The 22,250-nt window shown below is 35.7% G+C and overlaps 1 protein-coding gene and 1 long non-coding RNA gene across 2 annotated transcripts; one reads left to right on the top strand and one right to left on the bottom strand.

The window, feature by feature from the left end:
• Positions 1-5,991: 5,991 nt before the first annotated feature.
• Positions 5,992-7,820, bottom strand: LOC132600250 (uncharacterized). Its single transcript, XR_009567170.1, has 3 exons — positions 7,536-7,820; positions 6,431-7,072; positions 5,992-6,315 (listed from the first exon to the last, which is right to left on the bottom strand). It is a non-coding gene; the product is annotated as an uncharacterized LOC132600250 (long non-coding RNA).
• Positions 7,821-15,932: 8,112 nt separating this feature from the next.
• Positions 15,933-21,213, top strand: LOC132599116 (extra-large guanine nucleotide-binding protein 1-like). Its single transcript, XM_060312339.1, has 8 exons — positions 15,933-17,670; positions 17,959-18,096; positions 18,180-18,284; positions 18,368-18,550; positions 18,662-18,836; positions 19,083-19,324; positions 19,434-19,597; positions 20,420-21,213. The coding sequence occupies exons 1-8, from the start codon at positions 16,591-16,593 to the stop codon at positions 21,012-21,014; spliced, it is 2,682 nt and encodes an 893-aa protein (XP_060168322.1). The 5' UTR covers positions 15,933-16,590; the 3' UTR covers positions 21,015-21,213.
• The last annotated feature ends 1,037 nt before the right edge of the window (positions 21,214-22,250 follow it).

The raw sequence follows: 22,250 nt of genomic DNA, 5'->3' as shown, positions 1-22,250 counted from the left end.
CGGATTATCCTTCATTTGGGGTGGTCTTTAATTTTTGCCCTTCAAATTGGTGGTCTTTAAGTTTTTCCCTTCGCCTAATATCTCGAGGTTGTGGGTTCAAACGCCAGCTCAGTAAAAAAAAAAAAACGCAAGGCATAAGTTGCAAAATTCTGCCTTAAGGCAGAATTATGCCCATGAAAGGCCCAAATTCTGCCTCGCTGAAATTCTGCCTGAAGGGCAAAAGTTAAAGACCACCATTTTGAGAGACAAAATTAAAGACCTCCCCCAACGAAGAACAATCCTACAAATTGCCCCTCACATGACTGATGGCTCGAATCACAATTGGACCATTTCCATAGAGATCATTCTGATTTCTTGTCATCTCTATGGAACTATCCAAGCCCATTGTACTGGGTTAGAATTATGAGTGTGTAAGTGCCTTGTATGGGGTCATTCGCAGAAATGGCCTTACTCGGGGGTGGTCTTTAATTTCTGTCCCTCAAATTACTGGTCTTTAATTTTTGCTCTTCCGTATTTTAAGTGGCTAAAAATATCCCTAAGATTCTGGGTTCAAACCCTAGCAGAGTATTTAAAAAAAAATCGCAAAGCAGAATTTCGTAACAAATTAGGCTTATTGGGGCAAAAGTTAGGTCTTAAGGCCTAACTTCTATAGAATCTCAGCAGAGTGAAAAAAAAAAAAGAGTAACGCATAGTTTCTATAAAGGCATTACTTTACCCCTTGTCCGGCATAACTTTTGCCGTAGGCATAACTAGGGGTGTTATTGGTACGGTTCGGACGGTTATTTTATAAAATTTATACCATGCCAATTTTTCGGTTATTTCATTTTGTAGAAGCAAATTAGGCTTTACGAAACTGTCTCATCATCTCGGTTTCTCTTCGATATCGGTGCAGTTCAGTTAATTTTGGTTTTTTTTATCTGGGTTTCTCTTCGATATCGGTGCGGTTCAGTTAATTTTGGATTTTTTTTTAACAAAACAACATCATGTCGTACTCACTTGTAAAAGTTAAAGACACGATATCATGCATACTTCTATAGGACTTTGGCGAAAATTCTAGACATTTTTACTTTTTAAAAGGTGATGAATCAAGAAAACATGAAATACGACAAGAATAAAGATTGATCCCACTATTTAACGGTAGTGTAAAACAATGTTAAAAGTATAATTTATATTGCACGAGGGGCCAAAATCAATCGAGATGGGACTCAAGAACTGAGAGTACTAAGATTAAGTATCCAATATGAGAAATTTAAAATCATATGAGAGGAAACATATCTAATACTTTGTAGCTTTCTATTCATGATCGTTGGAATACCTTGTAGCTTACAAGCTAGTTATTACTAGAGACGCTAGTACTAATTTAATTTCAATAGGAGTTGATACAATAACGAATAGGAAAAGATAAGAAAATGTCGAGAAAGTAAAGGGTATATAGATTGACACAAAAGAAGACTCAATTTGGCAACCAAAACTCTAGCTTAGTTAAGACTTCCAAATTGAATATAACTAAGCACCTATTCTCTTAGGATGACCTCAAGGGAATTGAATTCCCAAGAAACCAATCCTCTCACAATCAAGAATCAATAAGAGCTTATTCCAAAGCCTCTCTTAAGTTTCTCTCTCTGGAGACAACATTCAAACACTCAAAATATTCATCAATTTATCAAAAAATAAGTAATGAAATGTTTAGCATGCTATTTATACTAGGAAAATAAGGAAGACAACTATGTTATTACAATTGTGGAAATTGTGGGTTGGGGAGGTTTAGGGGGGGGGGGGGGTGGATTACAAGGCGGGGAATCGAACCGAACCATCACCAACAAGGTAAAGTCAGGTAACCACCCAACTGGACTACTGAAATTTCTCTTGCTGCAGTGCTTTCAGTTCATCTAAAACAGAAAATTTATAAGCAAATGTGCTTCCTCTGAATTTATAACTGGACCATTTTAGTCTTGGACTTCAATTTGTCCTTCACAAGCCCTCTATTTCGGGCCTTGTTTCATCTTCAACTAACTATTGTATTGGGCTTGGATTGTCCAAGGCTAATGACTTGCTCTCCATTTCCTTGTTGGGAGAATGACCTATATATACATAAAAATAGTGTATATTTACAAAATATAACGATAATTTTCAGTTTACAAAACATACCAATAGATTTCTCACAAAACATATACGGAAATTTTCACTCAAAATTTTGTGTATGGAATGTGTATATCTCGCTCAAAGATTTAAATTTTCACTCAGAATTTTGTGTATGAAAACTGCATGAAATATGTATTTCTCGCTCAAGGTTTAAAATTTTCGCTCAAATTTTTGTGTATGAAAATTGTATATCTAGCTCAAGGCTTAGAATTCTCACATTTTTCTTGTATGAAAACTATATAAAAATGGTATCAAATATGTATATAACTGTATAAAATTTGTATAAATTTTATGTTAGGTTTTTGGAAATTAGTACAACTACAACTACTTTGTAGACAACTCTCATACAATATTTATACAAAGTTGAATCTCGCTTCAAAATTCGGTTGAATTAATACCACTACAACAACATTGTATACAACTTTCATACAATATTGTGTGATAGATCAAATTAAGAGTAAAAAATTAAAATAGAAAGAGTTTGGTTGAAAACGTGCAATTGATTGTTGTAAATCCGCAACAAATGACGATATTGATTTGGTCAATGGTGGCTGGAATTGCAATCGAAAGGCCAATATTGGGGCTTATGGTTTCAGCTTTTTGAGTTTTATTCATATTCTGGTGAAAGAAAGATCCAAACTGAATAAATTTGAATAAAAAATTCCTATATCTATTCAATTGAAAATGTAGATCTAATCTAGAATGATAGTAAATATGGAGAAAGCAACAAATTTGCTTTCGTCACTGCAATCATCGTTGTCACTCATCTCTGATGAATTCAATAGATCTAATGGAGAATCTCAATGGTTCTGAATTCTCGCTGCTAATCTCCACCATCGGTTCTTCTCTCATCCGCACGCCTCTTCTAACCGCTGCACTTCCGTCGTCAACCTGCTCCGCTCAGGAAAAAGGGGAAGATTGAGAGAGATGTTTCAACCTATATATTTTCTTTTCTAGATTTGTTACGTGAACAAAAGGGGAGGGAAGGGTGGGCTTTTTATTGTTTCAGATCCGTTATGTTTATTAATTTTGTTGGTATGTTTTGTAAATATGAAAAAGTATTTTTATATTTTGTAATATATAGTCTTAATTAGTATTATTAGGTCATTTTTCCTTCCTTGTTTGATTGGTTTGGTAGGTGAAGGTTTACATATATTTTACATTCCAACTTGTTCAGTAGGAGAAGAGAACCTAAAGACTGAAGAGGACTGATAACTGATAAGTATGAAGAATTTTAAATGATAACAAACCAAAATAAAACTTCACTCTTTTTGTCTTCTTCAAATATTTATACCATTGTTCAATATATAACTTAACACTATATTATATGCTAATTTAAATCTAATTACAATTTCCTAACAAATAAAGGGGTTAATAACATGTATTTATAATAATATTTACTTAATTTGAGCGTAAATTAATCAATTTAAAGCTTGACATTTGACATTTAAAGCCAAGTCTTATTTAAAAGAAATTGGACTTAGCTATACATGAGCCAAGCTCGAACATCACTTTAAATCTACTCGAGCCAAAGTCGATTACCATTATAAATGTCCTCGAGCTAAGCTGAGTTACATAGGTATTCCACTCAGTTCAAATCCACAATCTATCCTTCTGGATCGTTGTTGTTGATTTAGTATTTGTCATTTATAGCTAGAGAGGAAAACATAGTTAGAAGTTATTTAAGCTATAAAGTGATAGAGGCTGAGAAGGTAAATTAGTTATTGTGTAATGGGAAAAGGGTCAAATTTACCCTCCAAGTATGGTTTATAGTTTAAATTTGCCCTCCGTCAAAGTTTGGGATCAAATTTGCCCTCTCGGTCAAAGTTTGGGATCAAATTTGCCCTCCAAGTATGACTTATAGTTTAAATTTTCCCTCTGTCAAAGTTTGGGATCAAATTTCCCCTCTTCGTCGAAATTTGGGATCAAATTTGCCCTCTCCATTAGAATACTTGATAAATTTGCCCTTATATGGATGAAAGTCTGACTTGGACTCCACAACACAAAAAAATTAGCCACGTCGGATCCACATATAGGTTCCAAGTAGACTCCCAAACCCAATTATCTTTTTAACCCGTTTCCCAATCCCAATTCTATTAATCCGTCTAGACTATTGCTGACACTAAGGTACATGTAGTAATGTGAAAATCCGGAGTTTTAACCACATCGAGGTACACACGTAATGCATAAAATAGGAGGCATGTAAGAAAAATTCTGCAGCAGCAACAAAAAATGTTTAATACGACTAAGGATTCGTTGTTCTCTCCAGAAACATAGAATTTATCTGACCAGCAAAACTTTCTTGAACATGACATCTATCTTAGGTGAACTTCGATGGAGCTAACTTAACTCATTATTGTCGCCTCCCTGTCAGAAGCTCTCAAAAACTATTCAAGAGAACTGAAAATGAATTTTCGTTGAAGAGAACTAAAAATGGATTTTCAAAGCTGAACAACACAAATTTATTTTGTTGTCTTGTTATCGCTTTTGCAGGATCATAACTTTTTTGATCTTACTTTCGATATACGTTTAGGAATGTATTCTGAGCCAAAATGTTTTCCTATGCTCAGAAATGCTCTGAAGAATTCATGAAGAAACCTTCACTATGACAAAACAAATGGTACAGGGGCACTTTTTTTCCATAAGAGAATTGGGATTGAGAGTCTACGTGGATCCAACGTGGCTAACTTTTTATGTTGTGGAGTCCAAGTCAGACTTTCATCCATATAAGGGCAAATTTATCAAGTATCCTAACGGGGAGGGCAAATTTGATCCCAAACTTTGACATGGGGCAAATTTAAACTACAAGCCATACTTAGAGGGCAAGTTTGATCCCAAACTTTGACGGAGCGAAAATTTAAACTATAAACCATACTTGCAAGGTAAATTTGACCCTTTTCCCTTGTGTAATAAGATGACCAAAAATTAGAATGATCTCTATGGAAATGGTCCAACTGTGATTCGAGCCATCAGTCATGTGAGTCGTCTCTCTAATGTGCTTTAGGCCCAACATTTTTTGAAATCACAAATTATCCAAGCTCATTGTATTGGGCTAGAATTATGAGTGTGCAAGGGCCTTGTATGGGGTCATTCACACTAATTTCCTTACTCAGGGGTGGTCTTCAATTTTATCCCTCAAAATAGTGTCTTTAATTTTTGCCTTCGGTATTTTAAGTGGCCAAAAATATCCCCGAGATACTGGGTTCGAACCCCAGCAGAGTATTAAAAAGGAAAATTACAAGGCATAATTTCGTAACAAATTAGGCCTATTCGGCAAAAATTAGGTCTTAAGGCCTAACTTCTGTAGAATCTCAGCAAAGTATAAAAAAAATAAAAAATTGTAAGGAAAGTTATGTCCGGCATAACTTTTGCCGTAGGCATAACTAGGGGTGTTAATGGTACGGCTTGGGGGGTTATTTTATAAAATTTACACCATACCAATTTTTCGATTATTTCATTTTGTAGAACCAAAATTAGACTTTTCGAAACCGTCCCATCATCTCGGTTTCTCTTCAATATCGGTGCAATTCGATTAATTTTTGATTTTTTTCTTTTTTTAACAAAACAACATTATATCGTAGTCACTAGTAAAAGTTAAAGACACAATATCATGCCACTAGTAAAAGTTAAAGACACGATATCATGCATACTTCTATAGGACTTTGGCAAAAATTCTAGACATTTTTACATTTTAAAAGGTGATGAATCAAGAAAACATGAAAGACGACAAGGATAAAGATTGATCCCACTATTTAACAGTAGTGTAAAACTGTCACGACCCAGCTAGGGACCGTGACGGGTACCCAGGGCTAGCCACCGAGCACCACTCGCTCTAATACTCATCTTACTCATTTAGTGCTCTTTTACCAATTTTATACACGAATTGTAGGAAAATCATATTTTATATAGAAACATAAATACTTATATACATTTGCCTCTCGGCCATCAAAATAATATATACATAATAATAACATCTTGTGAGACCATCTGACCCACACTGCGTATCTACGAGCCTCTACTGACATACTAAACATATAGACGGAACAAGACTCCGTCGTGCCCAAAATATGCATATATACCAAAAGAAGAATCATAAGCACCTCCGGACAACGGAGTGCTCTCAATCAGCTGACAGCTACTAAGGGTCTTGACCAAGCTCACCTCCCTGTCTACCTGTGGGCATGAACACAACGTCCAAAGAAAGACATTGATAATATAATATGAACATCAATATGAAACATCTGAATCTGAATGACAATCATAAAAGAAGTAATGCATGTTGTCTTACTCATACTCATCATAATCTCATATATGCATAATATGCAAGCTGCCCGTCCATATCGGAACGGTGTGATAATCAATAACATTAGCCCGCGTCCAGGCCTCCCACGTCCGGGGTACCATCTCATGCCGCCCACTAGTGGTGTCTGCCCATGCCAAAAGGTCATAGTGTATCCGTATAGCTGCCCGCCTTGGCGGTGACTGCCCGGCCAACTAGGCGCGGTGTAATATGATCATGACATGCTCATAAAAAAATACTTGTAATAATATGCTTATCATAGTACATGCATAAGACTCAAGATCAACTGTACTCTGTCGGGGTGGCATAAGGCCGTGATCCCCCGATTTCATTATGGAGCAATTATTGACATTCTGCCTCACCTTGAAGGAATTAGTACATAAGGTGAGTGTAAGAAATAAATAGCATCATTATCAATATGGCATCATCATATCATATCTCTTATCTCTTATCTTATATAGACATTTATGGACTTAGGCTTCTAGCTTTCTGGAAAATAGGAACTCATGAAGAGGAAAAGAACTTATGTTATAGGATTCATGCCATTAGAAAGAAAGGACTAGCCTCACATACCTTTGTCGTTTAGCTATGTTATCGTTCACTTGCTCTCTCCCAATGTCACGTCGTTACCTTCACGGGAGAATTCGTATTAACATTAGTTAATCGGTTATAAGAACGTGTCGTAAATTCTAGAGAAAATTGGGCAGCATTTCCCCTGTAAACTTAACAATCCTCGAAATTTCAACTTAGCCAAACATCAATCAAAATACCAACAACAACAATACCAACAATTTCATATCAAACTAGGATTAAATCCATTCTTAAATTACTCCCAAAACAGCCCAATATACATTCGAATGCCAATACTTGTGTACACTTCTTTATTTCCGTATATCCATAATATAACAACAACAACTACAGCCAATCCCACGATATTCCAGCACACCAAACAATTTATAACAACCACCAAACAGTCCACATCATAACAACAACAATTTATCCGATTTTCCGCAATTAATTTCGTAGTTCTCATCTCATAATATAGCTATGACCGAGATGAATTTAAATATATCAAGAATAGGAGAATTCTTACCTTATATCGCTAGTCACGTTTCCTCTTCAAAACAACCTCCCTCCAAGGTTAAATTGCTGGAGACGTTCATGCTCAAGGAATTTACTTAAAGTTTATGTAAAATTTCCCAAAGTGGAAGAAAGAACCATCTGAAATGTAAAAGTGTTTGTATTTGTTTCTTGCTGGTACGTGCCTTTTAAATTTACATAAGACATCAATGTGACCACTTTTAAATCAAAGTGGGCCCACCTTAATTATTACACTCAATGGTGCCATTTTAATTCTAAAGGAAACAAAACATTTTCATCCGTGTGTACAGACATATATATTAGTCATCTCCTTTATTTCATGAAATGAGCCCACGTGGAAAGGTGTACTTTAATACTTGTCCAATTTAATGTCTACTTAATTCCATTTTGTCCCCCAAGTCAGATCTTAAATGCACCATCCCTTCTTTTCATTTTTTTTTTATAATAATGGAGTCAAAACTTAATCATTACATATATTGTAAAAAAAATACATTCTTTGATAAAGATGCCACCTACTTCCTCATAATATGTATTAGTCACCAGTTCCCCCATTTCCATGGCCCCCACGTGGATGCCCATTTCCCATGCCCATCCATAATTTGATAGTCAACTTAATAATATCCCGTTAAAATCCAACACTTAATAATTTATCCGCATGATTAATTTCTTGATCTCAATTCACTTAAATAGTAATCATTTTTTTTATATACTTCATGTACCCATTATCATGACCATGTAATATAATACTAGTCCACCGCCTCGTTTGCCATACATAAAATATAATTTCCAATCACCGTCATTACACTTGTTAAGGCCCAAATTTTTTTTGGACTTCATTCCTCACATATACCAAGTTCTTGTTTTTCATGCTTAAATATAACCAAATTCTCCGGATTCGGATAAATTTCCTCATGTTGGACGGTTCAATTTCCTAGTCCAAAAATACAGAATATCATAGCTTGGACCGTATTTCACTCAAATAAATTTTAAACCTCGACGAAACTTATTTTCTTCTATTTGTTTAACTTCTGATATTTACAACACATTTGTACCATCAATCTAACCACCTATAACCTTGGGGGATAACCTCGTGTCCATTACTAATATCATTTAACTCGTACACTTTCCAACGCATGAAAACACGGGATGTAACAAAAACAATGTTATGCAAAGACAAAAAGTATAATTTATATCGCACGAGAGGGCAAAAATCAATCAAGATGAGATTTAAGAACTGAGACTACTAAGATTAAGTATCCAATAAGAAAAATTTAAAATCATATGAGAGGAAACATATCTAATACTTTGTAACTTTCTATCCAAGATCGTTGGAATACCTTGTAGCTTACAAGCTAGTTACTACTAGAGACACTAGAACTAATTTAATTTCAATAGGAGTTTATAATAAGTTTCAGAGTTGCAAATTTAGGTGTTAATTATTTCATCATCCTGAACCAAAGACGAAAATTTTAATATTTTATTATATTTAAATCTAATTTATTGTCACGCCCCAAACCATGGCCTGCGCTTAACACGACACTCGATGCCTGACTGCATGTGACAGAGCGAACCACATGGCTTGCTAACTCAACATGGGCATGAACTGATGCGGAATAACCGATGAAAATGCATAATTTAAGTAGAGCGTGGGACCATAAATCATAAGTCTGAAAATATCATAATATCATAATGCGGAATAGTCTGAATGAACATAATAAAAACGAGCCAAAATGGCTAGACGACTCCGAGTATCTGACATAACATAACTGACTAGTCTATGAAACCTCCATCATGAATCTGAACTGTAGAACATACTTGCTGGGACAAGGCCCCCAGCATACCTTAACTGCATAACTGATATAAATGTAAATAATGACTAAACCCTGAAGAAGATAGGGCTCACCAAAAGCTGATATGTGGATGATCCTACTGAGCAGATGCGTCGTCCTGTAAATCCGTACTTACATCGTGAAATGCAGGCCCCCGGGCAATAGAAAGGGGACGTCAGCACATTGAATATACTGGTATGTAAAGTAACTGAATGAAATAAACATGGCACAAGAAATAACATAATGAGAGCTGAAACTAAAACTGTAACTTAGTCATGAACATGAACATACATATATATACATATAATCATGAGTAAAAACATTTTTAGTTGGGAGCGCATAAATGTAACCTACAACATGACATTTTTAGTAGGGAGTGCATAAATGTAACCGACAACATGACATTTTTAGTAGGGAGTGCATAAATGTAACCGACAACATGAATCACCGCGTGGGTACGTGGAGTCTGGTACCTGACCCGACCAACAAAGCTCTCACACCTTTCTAGAATATAGGTGGCATCTGAGCCCACGATTTTTCATAAAACGTGACTTGCATGATACATGGATTTAGTTACATAATATACTTGCATGAAAATGTGTAAACATGTAGAGTGTTTCATGAAAATAAACATAGTAATTAATAACTTGCATATAAGAACCCATGGAATGTAAATGATGGGTTTTTCATGGATTACATAGAGATTCTCAATAACCAAAATGGAATATGAAGAACACAATAACAAACTACGTATAGAAACATGGTACATCATGGTATATAGACGTGGCGTGGGGAAGCACAAAGATGTTTCCACACGTGGATAGAAGCCCTACATACCTGGTAATGCTCCAAAACTTGTAGTAGAAATTCAAAAGATTAAACCTTGAGCCTTGAGATGGGTTTTCTTGAAAACCCTAGGTTAGGAACAATGTTTTCCTCATTAGATTACATGAATATATGTTAGAATTGACTTGGAATGGTTGAAATAGGCTTATCTTGTTGTTTTGGATTGTTGGGAGAAGAAAACCTTCTTTCTAGGGCTTGGAGAATATGAAAAGTGGAAAAAGAACTAAACATGACGTATTTATACTTAACTGTGTCGAGAATTTATACGGTCAACTTATACGGTCCGTATAAAGTTATACGGTCCGTATAAATTGGCCGTATTTGACAATGATTAAAATTCCAGAAACTGGAATTTCCCAAATGAGTTTCACGAACTAAAATATGGTCTGTATAAAAGCATTTCACAAACTTGGCAGAAACTAGAATTTTTCCTCTTACGTAACACAGATTGGTTATACGGGTCGTATAATAATATACGGTGTACATAACTGGTCGTATAAATGGGACTTTGCTGAACTGAGACAAATTTATTTCCCACACTTCTCATCTGGTCTTCTAAGTCTCAAATCATAAACGTAACCTAGTTTACAGGTACGAGGTGTTACATTTATAAAATATATTTTACACATACAAATTTATTCAGTACTGTTCTGTATTTTTTCGATTTATTTTATAAAATTAAAAATCAACCCCTATTATTCGGCACAGTTATAAATTTTTATAAAAATCGTCGGTTTTATTAGGAAACCTAAAAATCGGTTCGGTCAATTAAGTTAATTTTTTGAAAACCATTAACATCCCTAGGCATAACTTAAAACAACAGAAGTTATGCCTTATAAGGCTTAACTTGGAACTTCAACATAACTAAGTTAGGCCTAAGAAGCAGGTGAGAATTTTGCAACAAAGTAATATTTAGATATGTTATATTTTCTGTGCATACTAGTAAGCTTCCCATTTGCAGTCTTTTGATGGAAAGAAATGATCAGTCTTGAGCACTCCACAGGGGCGGAGCTACAGTCTCCCAAGGGTGGTCAGATAAACACCCTTCGTCGGAAAATTATAGGTCAAATATAACTCTATATAACTGTTACATCCCGTATTTTTGAACGTCGGATTAATTGTAAGTTGAGGTGGGGCCCACACGTCAAGATTTTTTTTTGGGACATGTGACAAATTATATGAGTCACATATGTGAAGTTAAACACAACTCAAGAAGGACCCTTGGGCCAAATCAAAGTGGAAGTCCTCCAAACGAGTATTTTTAAGGAAACGTTTTCGGGTGACCTGACTTTGGGGGGCAAAAACGGTATTATAAATTTGGAATTTGGAAAACTACCAAGAAATAGAAGTTGTAGATAATTGAATTAGCTTTCCATCCATAGGTCGTGGGTTCCCAGTTGACGTCGGTACAAGGAGATATGAACGTTTTAAGGTCGAAAGGTCAGTGGGCTAGGCCCAACTCGGGACCAACCGAGTTGGCCCAAAAAAATGAAAAGAAAAATTTAGGCCCAAGGTGAGAGGGTGGCCGGCCATACCTGGTCCAAGCCCACCAAATTAATTAATTTTCATGTGGCAAATTAATTATAAAGGGATCATTATCCCTTAGATGATTCAAGAAACTTAGAAGGAGAAAGAACAAACAAAACAAGAGCAAAAAAAAGGACCATTTCGGGTTTGGCCATAGAAAATTCAACCCTCAAAATCTTCCTCCAAAAATTATTTTCTTGTGGTATTCCTACTAATTTAAGGGTCTTTTACAACTTGGTGTAATTGTTTTGGAAGAAGGAGCACTTATTTCTTCAAGTTGACAACTTGTTCAAGTGAAGGAGTTTGTAGAAAAAGGTAAGAATCAATTCCTTTTTCTTATGTTATGAAGGTTTGTTTATGTTGTGGTATGTGGAAATGAGTAGAAATTATGGAAATAAGGAAGTTTGCAAAGTGGGTATGTATATATATATGTAGCCATGGGTGTATATATGTTGTATACATATATGAGTTGAATTTTATGTTGTATTCTAGTTGTGGTTATGGTGAAAATTATATTGGGAATGAAAGTTGAATGAATTTTGGTTGAAGTTGGAATGTAGACGATTATGTCACTTTAGAATGATTTTGTGATATTATGGAAATGAAGTTGTTAAGATGTGAATTATGATTATGGTTGATGAAATTGGAAGATGGAAATATGTTATGGATATGTAGGTTGAATATTAGAAGTTTTGGATGAATTATGACTTTGGTGGAAAGTTTGTATATTTTGTATATCTTGTGAATATTTTGTGGAAATGATATGAAATGCTTCCAAATTATATTGTGATAATCTAGATTAATAATGAATATGAAAACATTGAGATTGGTTTGGAAATGGAAAGTCGGAATGAAAGTACTTGCATTATGTCGGAAAGAAGACTAGTTATACTATATTGTGTTTTGTAGTGATTGTTGGTGTTGTTGGTGTTGTTGTTGATTGTTTTGGCCGAGTTAAATTCTCGGGGATGCTATATGTATAGGGGAGATGCTGCCCAAATTTCTGTAGGCAATTATGAATAAAGATTGAATACTTAAAGATTGGAAATTGAGAATTGGTAAAAGTGACCAATTGCAGATTTTTGGCGAAACGGGAATTGAATTTGGACTAGCGTAAAGGGCGAAAAAGGTATGTAAAGCTATCCCGATTCTTCTTTTGGCATGTCCTAGGTGTACTAGGATCGGATTTGAGCCTCGGAAAGTATTATGCTCATCGGAATCCGCATTTGAAAATACCCTTTTTTCATTCAATGGAATTGAACCCTATAAGTATGCTTTATTGAAAGAATTGTGCAAACTTCCGCAAATTGTCTAGAAAATTATGGAATGTCCCTAGAACCTCCGTAGGTGACTTTATAAGCTTAAAATACGTAATTTGAGCCCACCGCTTCGTTTGTCCCGAGGTGGGCCCACTATTTCCGATTTTACTCTTTTGTGTTTATGACTTGTCTTCGAGCATTTTTTTTTAAGAAATATTCTAACTACTCTTTTAACTACTAAATAAAAATTGTTTTAATATTTCATTAAGCCTTATGAATTGTTTTGAAACTTGGGAACGATCTCAGAAAGATTATGCTTCCGTAACCCATTTTGACATTCGAATTTCACTTACTATGACTCCGTTCGATTTCATTGATTTGATCTGTCATTCGATATGCTTCATTGAGTCTCGGGAAATATATATGGTATTTTTATTGCATTTAGTTTCTCACTACTCCATTCGTGGATGCCCCAATGTTTCCCACACTGAGCCCGGGCCAGGATATGTTGTCAAGCGTATTCCACTGCATTGTTCGCCGTGCCTCGATGTGAGGGGGCAGGTATATATGTACATGGGTTGTGTAGTATGCTGTGCCATGTACACACATTCTGATATGATATGATCTGATATGGCCATCTGATATGATATGTTATGTTACGGGGTTATCCCCTATTCTGCTCCTTATGTGTTGTGGCACCGGCGTCGGGGGGGTGGCCACGTTCTGTTTGCCGAGTCCCTTGGCAGGGGTCGGATATGATATGGTATATGTTTCTGTACACACTCCTCATGTTTCGAAAATATGCATTTGATACTTCGGATGTTACACTCACTTCTCTGTAAGTTCAGTTTCGGTTATGATCTTGTTCCGTAATGGGACCAGGTACGACATATGTTTCCAGCGAATATTATTTATGCTATATGATCAGCATTTTGCTAATCTGGATATTCAGTTCATTTTCTGTATCTTCTGCTTCGATTATGACTTTGTTTACTACGTTCCGTGCTTTACATACTCAGTACATATTTTGTACTGACCCCCTTCCTTCGGGGGCTGCGTTTTCATGCCGCGCAGGTACAGACGACAGATTTGCTGACCCGCCTGCCTAGGACATCTATTCTGCTATTTTGGGAGTGCTCTTTTGTCCAGAGCCTATATGTTGGTACAGTTTTCTGCTATTGTATATATGTACGCTATTCAGGGGTACGATGGGGCCCTGTCCCTTCTTATGATTCTGTTATGTTCTGTAGAGGTCTGTAGACATACTTGTGTGGGTTCTGTATATGTTTTGGGTTACTATGATTTGTGACGGCCTTATCGGCTTCCACGTGCTATATTTGTTCACCTGCAATATCTGGTAGCGCCAATTGACTTTTATATTGATATATTCTGCAAATATGCTCGTTTGGGTTATTGGGTACGTTTGGGTGTCCAGCACGGGCACTAGTCACGGCCTACGGGGTTGGGTCGTGACAATAACGATACAAGTTATTTTGAATACACTTGCCACAAGCAAGACCTGCGGCCCGGCGGTCTAGGGTGTTCCTATTGTGCTTGGAGGCGTGGGTTCGACTCCCAGTAGCAGCAGCGTTTGTGTTCTTTTTTGGACTATTTTATTCGTAGTGGGGAAACTGTCAACATTCTATTCCTCTCTTTTTAACAATTAATAACCTAAAAGTTTCCTAATAAACAGTAACTCTTAAAACTTTAAAATTGTGTAAAAACAAACTAATAATCTTTAAAATAAATCTTTTTGTTAAGCAAATCTTAAAGTTTAAGTTAAGTTGTAGAAATTTTTCTTCACCAAAAAACTCTCTACTCTCTCTTCCCTCTTTGGTTCTAGGCTTCTAGAGTTCTACTTTTCAGCCATAATAGTGATAAATTATTTAAATTGTACATTTATTAGTAGAGTTTTTTTTGGTGTATTTTTTATGTTAATTTCAATTTATAAAATTGTAGTTCAATTAAAATATTTGTATGGATTAGTTAAATATTTCATTGTTTGATTTAAATTTTTGGTGCACATCAACGCAGAAAAGAAAAATATATCAACTTCTCTAAAGCTAAGTTTGAAGTTTGAACACCCTTGACGAGATTCCTGGCTTCTCCACTGGCGCTCCATACGTTGATCTCGAGTATAGTTACTATATTTCTCACACTTATATTTATTAATTGCTTTGGGTGGTTTTGCTAATTTTTAGAATTGAGGGGTACAAATCACATTTCATGTTTTTTTGAAAAAGTACATTTTAATTACCAAATATTATTTGCAAAAACTATGGTCAAACACAACTCCAACTCCAACTTCAAAAATTCCAAAAAAAAGTGATTTTTTATTTTTTGGTTTCCATGGCCGAACGCCTACTTATAAATTATAAATATTTGTGTGATTATAAATTATAATTAAATTATTTTTAAAGATAGAAATGTATTATTATTTCACAACAGACAAAAAAAGAAAGTGCATGAATAATTTGTAATCGAGCAGGTTAAAAGATTTGGTTGAATTGACTTTAAATTTTTTCTCTTTCTAATTTTATTGAATGACCTCCAAGGAACTTGTAATTAACTCAAGTAAAATAAACAAAGAAAAAGAAACAAAGACTTGGTTCCTTCAAACAACGAAAGACTAACAACTTCATTAATTATAAAAGAACCCGTTATTAATTAGTTAAACAAATTCCTTAAACTCTAATATAAAACAAAAAAAATGAAAACTGACCTTCACCTAATGTAGGATTAATCAGATTCCAAACTTCTAGTCTTGTTCACATGCACGCCTGATGGTTTATGCTATGAAAACAGCGCCAAATTTTCTAAGTCAATTGTCAAAAATACCCCTCCACTCTCATACCCCTCATTTCAAAGAAGTTTCCATGTTTTGGACTAATTCAAAGTTGAAAACGAGGTAACCATCAGGCATAGTAACATTTTTTAAGACATTTTTTCTTGGAAATGTTTACTAAACGCGTTGATCAAGGAAAAAAAAGGTATCTTGAGTTGATAAATTGAGAAGAAGAAACGGTCTAAGCAAAAAAATAAATAAATTGGAAGACTTTTTGTTGGTCTCCAGTCTTGAATTTCTACTGGTAAGACTCTAAAGTTGAAGATCAGAAAACACATTATATTGTATAATTATACATTGAATCTATCTAAGTCTCATTCTCAAGCTCTACCCCCATTATCAGAAAGAACCAAAAAAAATAAAAAGTTTCTACTTTGGCTTCTGGGGTATATCAAGAAACATGTTTTCAAGGTTTTAATTACAACTTTCGAGTACCCTTTTCTGGTAAGATTGAAGTTCAAGACCAACAGTTATTACATTGCAATTACTGTATTTTCTTATTTGCATTCAGTTTCCATTTCCTAGATCTTTTCCCACTTCCCAAAATTGAAAGGAGCAAAAGGGTTAACATTTTGGCTTCTGGTTATATCAAGAAAGAGTTTTTTTCTGGGGTGTATTCATCAGTTGATTAGAATTGTTGAGTACCCTTTTTTGGTAGAAGCCTAGGAGTAAAGAAAGTCTCAATCTTTTAATCAAATTGTGCTTGATGAGTTCTTGAGATTAGGACTGAGTTGACTAAAAATGGCAACAATCTTGAAAAGTTTTTTCCCTGTTTCTTCCTCAAGAAAGGAGGATAATCATGACAACGAATTTAATGTAGAATACTCCTTTGCTGAGGAGTATAATGGTCCTCCAGTTAGTTATGATATTCCTCAGGTAGTTCCCGTTGATGTACACCGGATTCCAACTGCCTCAGTAGTTTCTACAACTGCTGTTTTGAGTAAAAATTTGTCACTACCAATTATTGAACCAATTGTTAAGAGTAGTGATCCCCAATCAATCAAGAATCAAAAGTCAAAAGAGTCAGATTTAGAATCAGAATGTGTTGAGAATGATCATGCCTATAGAGTATCAGATGGAATTGAAAGTTCTGGTACCTTAGGATTTTCTGATAGTCATGATCATTCCCGTGAGCTGTCAGGAAGTTCGGATGAATGCAAGGAAGAAGTATTAAGTCATCCGAACCCCATTGGCTTAGAATCTGAGGAACCAATTTTGAGCTCTCCAGATATTTCCTCAGAAGTATTGTCTTGTCATGAGGTGGAAGATTATGCTGATGAGGTTTCTGTCAACCAAGGTAGCAGACCAAATGTTGTAACTTTCCGGGAAATTCATTCAAGTGATGTTACTACTGACAGTGATGACGAGGAGCCAGGAATGGTTCCTGAAAAACCTATTGTAAGCAGTGACTCAAAGAAGTGTTATCGGTGTCATAAAGGGAATCGATTCACTCAGAGGGAAGTATGCATAGCTTGTGGTGCAAAGTATTGTATCAATTGTGTGTTGAGAGCAATGGGGGCAATGCCGGAAGGAAGGAAATGTATTACTTGCATTGGTTACCGTATTAATGAATCAAAACGAGATTCTTTAGGTAAGTGTTCTACAATGCTTAAGAGGCTGCTGAGTAAATGGCAAATGGATGAGATTATGAAATTGGAGAAGTCATGTCAAGCTAATCAACTTCCACCCCATCTCGTGAGCGTAAATGGTAAATGTCTTTCCCTTAGAGAGTTGGTTGACTTGCAAAGCTGTGCATATCCGCCAAAGAAGTTGAGACCAGGGAAGTACTGGTATGACAAGGTGTCTGGATTCTGGGGAAAGGTGAGTGTTAGATCCTACTCTTTTTTTTTTTTTGAGATAATTACATTCCAATGCCTTTCAGTGATCAAATTTACAAAATAGCTAGCAAATGTATATGTTAATATACATATTTTATACATACATATACTTATAATATACATAAGTAGTGTATATGTTTTGTATATTATGACTAGCACCCTTAATTAATTTCGGCCGACGGGCCAAAACGAAGAAAACACCCCTTTTTGCATTGCAACCTTAATGCTGTTGTTTGCCTGATAATTTTTTTGCTTTGGCTTAATAAAACAGGAGGGACATAAGCCTTGTCAGATAATTTCTCCCCAACTAGCTGTTGGTGATACAATTAAGAGAGATGCTAGCAAGGGAAGCACAAAAATTCTGATAAACAATCGGGAAATTACGCAAGTAGAGCTGTATATGTTGAGGGTTTGATTTCTGAACTAATTAAGTCTTCTGAAATTATGAATGTTCGCGGTTGGAGTTCTTAACATGTTGTCAAATCATTTCAGCTAGCAGGAATAAACTGTGAAGGAAGCGTTTGCTTTTGGCTCAGTGCTGATGGAGAATGCCAGGAAGAGGGTATGAACAATGTGGTTGGAAAAATATGGGACAGGGTTGGTTTCTCTCCATTCACTTCTTTTGACCAGTTAACCTATTTTTTTTCTCATATTCTCTGATAATCGCTGTCTTTTTACAGACTACACACAAGCTGCTTTGCTCTGCTTTGAGATTGCCTATTCCTCCCGTGTCTAAGAATTCTTCCGGTGAAGAAGTTGGAAGGGGATTTGGTGTAGGTGACTCGTGCAATGCAGATAACAAAAAACTGAAACTACTTCTTGCTGGTTGTGATCAATCGGGAACAAGTACTCTGTTCAAACAGGTACAGATATATGTTTTCTAATTAAGTGCATTTATATCACTTAAAATGTATAGAGAATGAATGATTTTAGATAACATATGTTGCTAAGAGGGGCATTTGTTTCTACTTCAGGCCAAAATTATATATCGCGTTCCTTTCTCTGAAGAAGAGCATCAGAACATTACATACACGATCCAGAGAAATTTGTACAGATATATTGCTATACTCCTCGAAGGGCGTGAAAGATTTGAAGAGGAATACCGTGTTGAAATGAGGAAAAAACGGCTTGATGAACCTGGACCTTCAGGTATTGAATATTATAGTTGTTCCAGACCTCCGTATGAACTGAGTTTTCTGTTACCTTTTGTTATCACAAGTATTGCTTTGTTATCACAAAGAAGAGTACAAAGAGTTCAAGTTTTCTCATTAACTATACGTTAAGATTTTTTTTTTCAAATCACTTGTATCTATGGAAATCGTTACCAAGCATTAGTATCGTGAAATTTAGAGTTGAGTTCTATTGCTAGATTCTAAGTATCATCTTTGCTAACAGTGCTTCCAGACCTGATTGAAGAAGAGAATGTCTATTCGATCAACCCCAGACTGAAAAACTTTTCCGATTGGCTTCTTCAAGCTATGATGTTGGGAAATTTGGAGGCCATTTTTCCTGCTGCTACTCGAGAGTACGCAGCTGTAGTTGAGGAGTTGTGGAAGCATACAGCATTTCAGGCCACATATCAGCGGAGAAATGAGTTAGAAATGCTTCCGAGAGTTGCCAATTATTTCTTAGATCATGTAGGTTACTCTCTGTCTTATGCCTCAATTCTGAGTTAGGGATTGATAGTACTCTCATATTCTGTTCTTTGTTTCCACATACAACTTACGAAATTATTGTCCTCGGCAGGCTGTTGAGATTTCAAAGGCTGACTACAACCCTTCTGATATGGATAAGTTATATGCTGAGGGAATTACTTCTTCCAATGGGGTAGCGTGCATGGACTTTTCGTTCCCTAATCCACCTAAGGATAGTTATATGGAGGCAGTTGATCAGTATCCTTCCTCAATGAGGTCAGCTCTCACTTTCTTGGTAGTTACAACTTTCATATTCCTAGAACGGTGGAAAAAGATCTTGTTTATGGACCTTTTATTGATAGCCACATCATAAAGGGAAATATGGTAAGTGTTCCCTAAAGAACTGTCATGAGTGCCTATTTCATAGAACCAGCCTATTATCACTTGAAGCAAGCTGGTAGTTATGTGTATCAGATACATGACAATTATTATTCAAACTTCAGAAAAGGGTCAAAATTCCCTTAACGTATTAAAACTTAAAAAACGAGAGGCGAAAAATGATTTTGTTGCTTAGTTGCGTTAATTTAAAACAAGTTTTGTGTTGGGTTGGGTCATGAACGAGTCGGGTCCTTTTAGGTTGGGTCAGAATTTTTGGACCAATAAATAAAGGTCACATGTTTAATTGAAATTTAATGAAATGTCATGTAATTTTGCCGTTAATGGAGAGGGACAACAGAAAATAACGTTAGGAGCAAATTTAATCCAATAAATGGAAGGAGGGCATCTTTTATCCATTTCTAATACGTGAAGGATATTTTTGAACAAATAGATGGAAGGAGGGGCAAATTTAATCCAATAGGTGGAAGGAGGGCTTTTTTGAGCCACTTCTGATCCATTAAGGGCATTTTTGACCCTTTTCCATTCAAACTTTTCAATAGTATTAGATGAGTAATGAACATGCATTCATTTATACTTGAGCAGCTTCTTGATTCTTGGTTATCATCAAGCTTTAAGTAATTAGTTCTAATTTGTTTCATTCTTAAAATAAAAGAATGGGCTTGAGGTGCCTTCGATCAACTGATCCTTTTGCAAATGTAGGTACCAACTAATAAGAGTGCACGCGAGCTGCGTTGCGAAAAACTGCAAGTGGTTGGAGATGTTTGAAGATGTTGACCTTGTTATCTTTTGCGTTTCCTTGACGGAGTACACTGAGTATTTGGAAGACTACAATGGAGTTTGCACAAACAAGATGATGGAAAGCAAGAAGCTCTTTAAAAACATCGTCAGTCATCCAGCTTTTGCCCAGAAACATTGCCTCTTATTACTCAACAAGTTCGACATATTAGAGGAAATAATTGAACGGGCTCCCCTTTCTGAATGTGAATGGTTTCAGGATTTCAATCCAGTGATCAGTCGTCATCCCGACAGCAAAACCAGCAACAACAACCCGTCGTTGGCTCAACGTGCTTATCATTTCATAGCTGTGCAGTTTAAACGATTATATCGTTCCATAACAGACCGAAAGTTGTATGTTGCACATGTAACTGCTTTGGAGGCTGATAGTGTTGATGAAGCTCTTAAATACATGAGGGAAATTCTTAAGTGGGATGAAGAAAGGCGGAAAGTAATGCGTGATTGGACAACAGAGAGTGCTGAGGCTAGCACAACTCTGGATGCAAGCACAACTATATAGTTATCATTCTTTTGTTAAGTCCACTCTGCCTTTTGGCACTGTACATATTTTAGAGGAGAATTCACTTTACTCATGCTTAGTTTATAAATATGTAAATTTTTTCTTCCGCAACAAAGATGAGGTTCTCTTCTGCAATTTGCAGAAAACAGTCTTGTAAAAGGGAATTTGTTATTCAATGAGATACATTTTTTGTAGCTTCTATGTACGCTCAAGTTTAACCCTTCACCTCTATAGTCTATGGTGTAGTTGAATTACTCTTGACTAGTTGATACTAGCCTTTTTCTTTTTCTTTCAGAAAACAGAATGACCCTAATAAGAGCCGATCCTATGGCTACAATATGAAGTTTTACAGAATTTCTGTAGGTGTCCTTTCTTTGTGGATATTCCTTTAAATTCTGCACAAAAGGCCTAAAGAAAATGTGTTTCTTTAAGTTTTCCCAAAAAGTATTTGTAACAACTTCAGAAAAACTGTTTTTTGAAGTAGCTTTAGGATACTTTCTGCACTTTTATACAAATATCTGATTCGACAATATCTGCATCTATTGTTACTTGTAATACTGTAAACTACTCCTCCTGAATTACATTTACATCCCCTCTTTGCACGCATTTGTTGATTCACTTCCCTCATCTTCTTGATTGATGTTCATAAGGTCCAATAGCATACATATATATTGGACATTAGGCAATTATAGATCCTGAAAAGCAATTCTGGTCAATTATCGATTTCTCTGTGGTACCAGTTATCGTTTCATTGAATTTGCTTCACTAATAGTCCCAGCCCCCAGGCTTCGGAATTTGATCTTTATAGACTAGTACCAAGATCGAGTCCTAGACAAGTGGATCTGAATTCAATGAAACAAGGAAAATTAAGAATATGTTGTATGGCCACACCCTAATTTATGATTTTCCGGAGGAAGTTATAGCATCCATCTGCTAATGTCTTTTAAAAAAGAATCACATAACCAGAGATGGACAGAGGCTGAAGTTGGCATCATGAGTAAACACAGGCTAAATGATAAAAAAAAAAAAAAAAAATCTTAGATCAGATACTTAATACAAGAACATTTTATACATACTAGTATAAAACAATCTAAGAACTTATATTCTATATACCACAATCATGGTTTCAACAAGGTGCAAATCGATCCATTAGCAAACACATAGTTGCTTCACACATTGTGTTGTCAATTTTGCTCTCTGAAGAAGAAGAAGAATCCTGGCTTTTTTTGCTTTCTT

Source organism: Lycium barbarum, chromosome 6 (assembly GCF_019175385.1).
Source record: "Lycium barbarum isolate Lr01 chromosome 6, ASM1917538v2, whole genome shotgun sequence".
Taxonomy (NCBI): Eukaryota; Viridiplantae; Streptophyta; class Magnoliopsida; order Solanales; family Solanaceae; genus Lycium; species Lycium barbarum.
The sequence above is the reverse complement of the archived record's forward strand: the minus strand, read 5'-3'. Positions and strand labels throughout refer to the sequence as shown.